The 9,903-nt window shown below is 42.2% G+C and overlaps 1 protein-coding gene across 2 annotated transcripts; it reads left to right on the top strand.

Annotated features, from left to right (window-relative positions):
* The first annotated feature begins 1,852 nt into the window (after window positions 1–1,852).
* LOC127326074 (uncharacterized) lies at window positions 1,853–8,607 on the top strand. 2 transcript variants are annotated; one of them, XM_051352931.2, is made up of 5 exons: window positions 1,853–2,048; window positions 2,744–3,055; window positions 3,331–3,532; window positions 7,041–7,269; window positions 7,957–8,607. In XM_051352931.2, the coding sequence occupies exons 1-5, from the start codon at window positions 1,950–1,952 to the stop codon at window positions 8,225–8,227; spliced, it is 1,113 nt and encodes a 370-aa protein (XP_051208891.1). In that variant the 5' UTR covers window positions 1,853–1,949; the 3' UTR covers window positions 8,228–8,607. The 2 variants fall into 2 exon arrangements, with proteins under 2 accessions (XP_051208891.1, XP_051208892.1); XM_051352932.2 differs by having other exon boundaries at window positions 1,854–2,048; window positions 2,738–3,055.
* Window positions 8,608–9,903: the final 1,296 nt, after the last annotated feature.

Below are 9,903 nucleotides of genomic sequence, written 5' to 3'. Positions count from 1 at the left end.
TCTTGGTCCTCTATTGTTGTTTGGTGGTCTGTTGCGATTGTCTCTTGGTAGATGTGGACGTTGGTTTGGTTGCTGCTGTGGGTACACTCAAGGGACAGGTGCAGGAGGAGCTGCTTTCTTCACATTCAGTAAGTAAGCCTGTTCATATTTCCTGGCATACCAGTAAGCTGATAGCAGTGTTTCAGGTTTCTGGCACTGCACTAAATGCTTGATACAGTCTTTAAGTCCACTGGTGAATCGATCCACAAAGAAGTCCTGAGGCAAGTAACTGCGCTCTCTTTTCATCTGCGTCATCCACTGCTCATACTGATCAATATATGCATTCACTGTAGTATTTTGTTTGAGCAGTTGGAGCTGATCCATATGATCGTTTGCTGTCGCATTAGGGAAACGATCAATCAACACCTGGCTGAGTTCTTGCCATGTCAGTGTCTGCAAGTGTAACCCAGAGCTGCTGATCCAAGTTTTTGCTTGTCCTCTGATGTGAGCCAATCCCCACTTGACTCTGTTAGCCATTGGTATGTCAACCAAATTGAACACATCCTCACACTCTAGTAACCAAGCTCTTGGTGCATCGCCTGTAAAGATTGGTAGTTGTACATGGGGTGCCCGGAGATGCATGTCACTGTTTGTGTTTTGTTGCTGGAAGCGGTTTTGTGGAAAGGATTGGTTCGGGAAGTGGCTGTGGGTGTATGGCAGGGTATGTTGTGGTGGTTGGCTAAGTGGTGGCTGTGGTTGGGTGCTGTGACTGGAATTGTGGTTGGTTTGGGTGGTGGTGGGGTGTAGTGGTGGTGTGGGGTTTTGTGTGGTAGGCATAGGCTGGTAGTAATGGGGTTGGGTGGTGGGGTTTGTTCGTTGTATTTGGATCTGCCGCGAGGACGATGCCATGGAGGTGGACACGATGGGCTCGTTCTCCGTGCTCACGGCTTTCTGTCGAGCATCCTGCGTGCTTGGTGGTAGCGACAGCTGTGCGGGTGTTAGCCGTCCTAGGGTGGGTGGGAAAGGAGGCGGATTTTGTGTTGGTGGTGTGTCCTGTGGTGTAGAAACCTCCGGGATAGGGGAAAGGTTCGAGCTTGTGCGTGGAGGAGGCGTCACAAAGGTAGGAGCTTGGCCCGTATCGAGTTGGAGATTACCTTCCGGCTGCGTAAGCTTGTCGATGCTGGTCTGCATCCGCTCCATCAACGCCACCATGTTACCCATCTGGTTCGTGAGCATGTTGATGGAGGCCGTGGACTCAGCCTGATAGTTGCGGAGGCGCCGCCCCACGGATCGCGCATCCCGCTCCTGGCGTTGCTGTGCTCTGAGCGCGACGAGCTCAACGTCCGTTGTCGACGCCGATCCAAGGACTGGTGCATCCTCGTTGCTGCGATCCCGTGACGAATTGCGAGAGTGGGATGAGGTCCTGGATCTGGTCCTGCCTGCCATGGTCGGAGAGAAGTGGGTGGGAGGGTGGTAGATTTGGGAGGAAGGGAGGGCTTCGCCGTTGCTAGCCCGAGGTCCGAGAGCCGATTGCTCTGATACCACCTTGTCAGGATCCGAGTTGTCGATCAAGAATTCGTAGGGAGAAGAAGGTAGAGCAGGCGCTCCGGCGGCGCTGCCATGGGGAAGAAGGGGGACTCGGATACGAAATATTAGGGTTTATTCATAGCGTGCCTCCCATCCTCCCACTCCTGCCCTTTATAAATCAGAGCAGGACCATACTTAGTGATAAGTTCAGAGATTACAGAGATAAAGAATAATCAAAGTTCAAAACGTTACACTCTCAGCCGTTGGATCTTCCGCCTGGCAACCTCGACCATTGGATAACTAAAGAAGATCGTCAGGAGGCGATCCTGACACAAAACACACTTTCTGAATCGGACGTGAGATCCGTCGATCCCCTTTGGTTGGACTTCATCCAGGGGTTAGGGTCCCGCCGTCGCTCTACGGAGTGGGCCGAGCCGGCGGAGATGGCAGGGAAGGGAGCCAAGGCGACGTCCGCAAAGGCGGCGGAGAAGGAAAAGGGGAAGAAGGCCCCCGCGTCCCGCTCGTCCCGCGGAGGTTCCCAGGTCAGCTCGATTGATGTGCTCTTCGCATCGTACGTGGGCTATAGATTTGGTTCAGGTTGCTGTTCTGATGTGCATTTTGTTTCCTGAAGGGCACGCTAGATTCATTTGATGATGTTGGTTGGAATATTCATTGTGATTTAGCAAAATAGATTTGGAGAAGTGCACGGTCTGTCTAGTTGCGTTCTGTGGATACAATAGTGCTAAAAGTTTCATTTCTTCTTTCGCAAATTGTGATTATTGGTAGGCTTTATTCTGACCGTTGAAATACTGTGTGCCACCTGCGAGGACGTTGTCACTAGGTTTGCAGTGGTCCAAAGATGGACGCCTCTGGTACATTTTGTTCTAATACACCGGGTTTTGCGGGCGTAGTGGGTCTCACACTTGCATCCATATTGGTTGCTCTGGTGGCCTCAATTTCACTTGTTCTTTGCGGCCTATGGATTCTCCCCAATGACTGGATCATCATATATAACAGCTCACACGTTTGTTCACCTTTATTTGCTCGAATTGATAGCAAATTAAATAATTTGGGATCACCTTGCTTTGATACTATGAGCCAAATGACTTGTATTCAACACTAGAAGATTCTCACATATTTGATAGTATGATCCATATGATTTTATATTTAACAAAATTATTACTCTTCTCTAATGGATAATGTTGACGAAAAATAACTTGATGCTGTGTAGGAGCAGCCAGCTCCAATGAAAGATGTTTATCAATTATTTGCTGAGAAGGTTAGGGATAACAAGCAACTGGAATCGAGATGGGCTATCATGCAAGAAACTCGTGTTGAGTATTTTCGTGGAAAAGATTTTACCACCTTCATCAAGACTCATCCAGAAGTTGGGGAAATTTTAGGGTCAGATAAATATATGGAAGCTGAAGAAATTGTTAACACTTTGCTGAGCAAAAACCTCGTAATAAGGTGTGACAGAGTTTGGAAAACTGTGAGACCAGGAAAGAAAAAGTTATCATCATGGCCTGCTCATTTGGAGATACATCAGGTAGGTCTATGTTGCTCAGGAAGAATGTTACTATGATATTAACGTTAAGTTTTTTTTTCCTTTCTAATGTTGTGATTGGTGATTAATATGGTGCTCTACATTGTCTGTCGTTGAACCTATGGGTTCCTTGAGTATTTTTAGCCATTTGTGTCTAGCAAATGAATCCCTTTCTTGCACTTTAATCAATGACCGCTACAGAACGGGTTGTTTTCAGAATATTATTCTCTTTGGTGGGTTTGTTCTTTTGTCGAACTAAGCTTTATTTGTACTTGCAGGAACAAGTATTCACTGAAAATGATGGTTTTTATGCTTGGATGTTTCTCAAAAGACGGACCTTGTGGCAGACAATTCTTTCATTTGTTTGGCCTCTTTTCGCATTGGCAGTGTGCTTATTTCCAGTTTATCCATACCAATGCAAGATTGTGGTACTGTACTCATGTGCTGGAGCTTTACTGTTCATCGTATCCCTGCTTTTATGTAAGGTTCTATCCCCAAATCTATATCATGCACCCTATATTTTGACTCTGTTTAGTGGCAGTTAACCCTTGCATTCTGAGTTGCATATATTGCTTTTATGCATTAAAATTGCACATTCTGCATGTTGCCGTTATGAAAGTTATGCCATCGTTTAGTATTTTTGTAAGAGCAGAGTCTTGTATATCCCTTTTATAGATGGTTACATTACAGTTGGAGTATCGAAGGGCATGTTCGGGACTTGTCCAGTTCTCCAAATCCTCAGATTCTGCTCCACGAACGCGAATCTGGCGTCTTGTTTTAGAGCTCAAAACGTTTGGCATCGCTTCGATGGTTTTGGATGGGCTTGCGGACCGTTTAGCCGTGGTGGCCCATTGGGACGGGAGTCGACCAACATCTTGCAGCCCATACAGACCAAGTTAACAACACCTCCCAGCAGATCTGGAAGAATCTGGCTGGCGGCCAACAATTCATGAAATTGGACCAGGGAATCGATCTGAGGCAGCAGGTAGGGGGCGCCGCTGATTGACGTCATCTGTTGGATGAGGCGGTCGCGGCCTGAGCTAGAGCGGGGCTCGAGGTGAGGACGCCGGGATGGGGGACTGGCAGGGAGGATGACCTGCTGGGATGGTCGTGGCTGTCGCGGTTGGGGTGGCCGGCTGGGAAGGTCCAGTGGCTTGGGGGCGATGATAGGCCTCTGATTGGATCTGGAGGGCGTCGTGGGCAAGCAAGGGGGTCTTGGGCGAGCGAGGGGAAACAGAGAAGCTTTGGGATTGAAGCGTTTTTCACTTCGTGGTGGCATTCCTTTGTAATTTTGGGCTGCTCCACGTTTAGCTAATCCGGGAATTTGCAAAAGCGTGAATTTTTTTTAATAATACATTGTTTTTCGAAAATTTCACGAATAATACTTGTTTTTGAACTTTTCCAAAAAATTTCACGCTTATTGCAGAACAAGTCGGGAAAGCCTAACCTTTGGGAAAAGGCTAACCTGACATGTACCTTTTGGGAAAGGCTAACCCGACAGGTCCTGGCTTTTCGGGAAAGCCCAACCTGACAGGGGCCTTTTGGGGAAAGCGCGCCAACCAGAGCTGCCAGCCGACCAGGCCTTTAGAAATCCTCCTTTCGGGAAAGCCTAACCCGACAAGGCCCAATCGGGGTACACTTCCGTGATGCAGTATTACTTTTGAAAAAGTTCAAAATCGAGTATTATACTCCCTCCGTTCCAAAAAAAAACATCTTTTTCTGGATTCAGATGTACCTATAGCTAAAACATGTCTATGTACCTCCATATCTAGACAAAGTTGAGAAGCCTTTTTAGGAACGGAGGGAGTATGTGAAATTAACGAAAAAAAATTATTAACAAAAATTTCGCTTTGCAAAAGAGGTGCTCCGATTTTTGTACATCAAATTGATTCAGCTTCTCGGATCTAGCTCCATGGAGTTTGGCTGTTCGGTGCTGCTCCGCGGTGGAGCATAGAGAAGCTGGAAGCCATGAATTTGCCGAACACGCCCTAATATTAATTTTGCATGCTTCTTGCGAAGCTATAAGATGTCAATAGTGGCACCGTTGAGCAGTGTCTGCTGCACTTATATGATCCAGAACTGCAAAGTCGACAGCACCAATAATATGTCCCTTGAAGATGACATAATTGCCATGTTTTCGAAAAAGAAATAGATTTTTAGCTGACACCTGTTCACCTACCACTTGCATTTCAGTTCCTATTGGATGGTAACTTCTCCCATTGATTTCAAGTTGACAAAAAACTGATTCTTTCTATTTAAACTGGGAAATTCAGTCTTCTAATAACTTTTCTCAAGTTATCTATACAAATCCAGTTGCATGCATGATAAGGATTGTTACTAAAAGTGATATCTTTTGACAGATCTCACCATCTAATACAATATACTGAGGTAGTCACAGCTAAGTTAGCCTGGCATAGTTTAATTTAGCTAAATTATTCCTTCCATCTAATGTCTTAGCTGAATTATTCCTTCCATCTAATGTCTGTCCAACACTATATATGAAAGTTAGTATGAACTATATATGCTCACATAAATTTCCACCCCCAACCAAGGTTTAAAATAGCGCGCTATTTATCCACCTCCATAGGTTTAAAATAGCGCGCTATTTTTTCGTTAATAGCGCTCTATAGCATATCTGGCCAGTCCACGCTAAATTTGAGTATTTTTTCTCGCTATGACGCTATTTGCGAAATAACATGCTATATCGCGCTAAAACGTCATATCGTTGGCGCGCTATTTTTTCCAGTCCACTTGCACAAGGGTCTGATTTTTCCTCCTTAAGAAAACAAGAAATTGTTTTCTAAATCGGAAGATAATATTGTTAATACTGATGAATTCTTAATAAATGATTTATACTATGTTGTTGTCTCGTGGAGTGTTGATGTTAGGCTTCTAATAAATTGGAGAACTATTTTTGTAAGTGGTTATGTATGCATAAATCTGTCACTTTTGGACGAAAATCCTTTATTTTTAGGCTATATGTATATTTTCAAAATGCTATTTGAAATATAGCACGCTATTACCACGATATAGCGTTCATAGCGTTTGGAGGAAGCTGCCGCTATTTTGTTTAGCACGCTATTTTAAACCTTGCCCTCCAACTTTCCATTTCCCACAACTGTCGCTGCCCTAAGGGCAGTGCACTTCCTCAAAAAACACTGTAAAGCTGAGATTAACAGCTTGTACCAGCATAACTTCTTCCTGGCAGACACTATTCTAAAAGACTTCTACCTACCCAAGGTGCTGCCTAGCCCTGACTAAATGCTACACATGATCCTGCCGCGTGACTACTGCCTTGTGCCTTTTCAAATACTGCTGGCAGGTTCATAGTGGTTTAGGAAACCAAGTTGTTACCTTGTCTCCTTAGGATTAGTTTTCGTCTTTTGTATTGTATATGATAAAGTTGGAAGTCCTCATCTTCACGTGCAATATGTCATTTTCTTACTTTCCTTAGCTATAACATAGAAAATTAGGCACTAGGAATTGTTTGAGCGTTGCAGTTTCAATAATACATTCACATATGCATCTTAGTGCAATACTCCCTCGTTGCCACAGTGTTGTGCATATTAGATCTTTAAAAAGTCAAACGATGTTAATTTTGACCAAGTTTTTTGATAAAAATATCTACATCTACCATACCAGATGTATACCACATGAAAATATACATCATGTGGAATTCAAAGGTATTGATTTGGTATTCTAGATATTGATAGTTTTCCTACATAGTTGGTCGATATTTTTCCTACATAGTTGGTCAAACTTTACATCGTTTGACTTTAAAAAATTCTAATATGCACTACATTTTAGCAAGGAGGGAGTATCATTTACAAGCCTGCTTTTACTACTTACAGATCTCAATGCTGCTTTTATTGCCACACTGTTTTATATGTTGCATGATTTCCCCACAAACCATTTGCATTCTTTTGTTAGATGCTTTAACTTGGCAATGATGATGTCTTGCTTACATGTATGTTCAATGGAATCGCAGTAAGAGCTGCCATATTTGGCATTCTGTGGGTTCTTCTTGGAAAACGTGTGTGGTTCTTCCCCAATATAAATGCAGAGGAGACTACATTTAGAGAACTCCTTCGGTTTTGGCCTGACAAGGACGAGGGAGAGCGCCCAAAGTGGACATCAAGACTTTTCTATGCTACTGTTACTGTATTGGTGATATTGCTGCTTAGACACCATGCTCCAGATGAAGCAGCTAGGGCCAGGTAAATATTTTTCTACGATACATTTTCCTATCTCATGCCTCATAGTGTCTCCTGAGTGACACAGTCAGTCATAGAAGTGCTATATCAAACACGAGTCCAGTGCATTCAACAAATTATTCCAGCCACCTGCCTTCCATTTGTTTTGGCACGTAGTTTACTTATCACTGTATCTCCTATGTAATTCTTATTTTGACTGAACACAATTATTTTTCGAATAGGATCAATCACATTTGGTTTGCACAGTGTTAGGTCATTGCATTTAACTGGATTTTGTCTTACTAGAAGCTGACTCGATCCTACCTTGAAGTGATGATGGGTAGCAAATTTGTATTAGTTGGTTTGCTCTCTCTAATGTGTATTGATCAGAAAATACAACTTATGTCTAATGACATTATAGAATGTCTGCAAAATTGCATATTTTTTGTCCCTTGCAAGTGGAAAAACTATTAGTTAGGTATGTTATTGGTGCAAAAGATTGCCTGTCAAGGCAAGGGTGTGGGTTTATCGTTTTTCTGCTAAACTCAGCTTTGGTAAATCTGTCGAATCATTTAATGGCCACACGTCTTGCCTGGGCATATCTGTTAGTATGCTTGTCAGGGAGGAAGGACGTCTGGTAATGAATGGTATGAAATTCAGATGCATGTTCTGTTTTAGTTCAGTAACCTATTTTATTTTCCTTATTGTCAGGTACCAAAAGAAGGTTTCTAATATAATTGATGATGTCCTTGAGTGGTCCCCAAAATTAGCACTTTCTGGCATGATGGACAAACACGCTGAGGATAATGCAACAGAAACTGGCAGTTACAGCCATGCCCCTACGACTACCGAAGAAAAAACTATAGCTGCAGCCGAGGATGTGGATGCAGATGAAACCCAAGATAGTGGCGTGGATGCAGATGAAACCCAAGATAGAGCTGATCATGCTGATGACATGAGAACAAGATCTAGTGAAGCATAAACCCAATGCAACTTCTAAATTTCATAAGCTACAGTACTTTTTGGGAATACTCCCTGGGGGTTTTTATCTGCAGATTATACAGATATAGGTTACTGAGAAATTCAGGTACTCATGTTTTGACCATGTTTCGTTCATATATTGTGACTGACCGGCTTTACTATTAAGGCAGGGTTGTCAGTTCCTAAAGCACATTTTCAAAGCGCGGGTCTGTTTTTCAAATGTTAGTATTTCACTTGACAGTAGATTAGTGTCACTATTTCAGGTAGCTTATATCTTTTGTTACGGAGATATATTTTGTCCATGCCGGTGCAGTTGCACCAAATGTATTTTCTCTGGCCACCAGCTGAAGTCGCTGATCGCCTGATCCCCTTGGCCCAAAAGTTGTTTGACGGATTGCATCGCCTTTTGGTTCATAGGTGTTTGATGTAAAAGAATTGAGAATGAAATCTCTGCTTCATTGATCAAGAAGTTGGGTATTTATAGATCCCAACAGGTGCATACATAGTCGGTTACATGTGCCTGTTCGGCATTGTTAGCGTTTGGCCAACGCAGTTATTCTAACTGCTAATAGTTAGCTAAATGGGAAAGCTAACTCCCTACTTAGCTTATATTTAGCGCTAACTATTTCTAACACACCCCCTTGGACAATCGCTGTTCATTAATGACTTCATCATCTTGAAAATTTTCATATAGACTTGAGTGCTCGGACGCCCATGTATGACCTTGATAGTTCTTGATCCTGATATCTTTACAATCTCTCCAAAAACCAATTGGGAAAAATATGAGGAGAGTAGTATTTGATATGTTGCTAAAACTCCTTTAAACCATGTGGAAAAAATAAGGAGAAAATGATACAACATACAAAGATTATTATCTCCATGATAACTCATATGAGAAAAACCTTGATAAGGAAAAATCTCATTAGTGAGTTTAGAGATCAATAATATGCCTTATATAATTCCCTTAAAAACCCCAATGGGGAAAATAGGAGGTACAACATATATCTTGTGTAAATAGTGCAAAGAGTGCAATATGATGTGCCACCGAAAACTCCTTTAAAACCCAATGGGAAAAATATAAGGAGAAAACAATGTGGCATGTCTTAACACTTGTGTTTATATTGTCTCAAAACCATTAGGAAAACTCATTAAGGGAAAAAGAGTACAATATTAATGATCATTACTGGGTTATAATTTGGGAGTTTTATCCCCTTGAACTTTGCAAATCTAAAAGTTGTCTCACACCAATCCATGAATATGGAAATCTGTAAAACACTGTGAATAAATCTGTTAGATTTTCACATGATATGTTTGCAAAATGTTTATCTCCCTGGTTTGGAAAATATTAATTTAACCCTTATGCATTTGAGCAATACAAGTGGTATTATCTAATAGATAATGATAGGTGATTCAATTGAATCTTAACCACATGATTTTGAACGTGGTTATGAAGCCATTAAAGTCTATTTCATAGACTTACTTTAGAAGGCTCTTTCATTGAATTCAGTCTATGATATGGCATTTTCGGGATCGGGTAATTATAGCCAATGTAGATTACACAATGGTCAAATCCTGATATTTCTAAGGGAATTAATCAAGATCATTTGTGCCTTAAAGATATCAGAGGATATTACCTACACCAATCTTTTAGTTGGGGTTTGTACTTTAAAGAAGTTG

The sequence above is a fragment of the Lolium perenne genome, chromosome 6 (genome assembly GCF_019359855.2).
Source record: "Lolium perenne isolate Kyuss_39 chromosome 6, Kyuss_2.0, whole genome shotgun sequence".
Lineage (NCBI taxonomy): Eukaryota > Viridiplantae > Streptophyta > Magnoliopsida > Poales > Poaceae > Lolium > Lolium perenne.
The sequence above is the reverse complement of the archived record's forward strand: the minus strand, read 5'-3'. Positions and strand labels throughout refer to the sequence as shown.

Coding starts and splice junctions, on each gene's coding strand:
- LOC127326074 (XM_051352932.2), top strand. CDS start 1,950: ATGGCAGGGAAGGGAGCCAAGGCGACGTCCGCAAAGGCGGCGGAGAAG. Junction 3,533..7,040: donor CATCGTATCCCTGCTTTTAT/GTAAGGTTCTAT, acceptor ATGGAATCGCAG/TAAGAGCTGCCATATTTGGC. Junction 7,270..7,956: donor GATGAAGCAGCTAGGGCCAG/GTAAATATTTTT, acceptor CCTTATTGTCAG/GTACCAAAAGAAGGTTTCTA.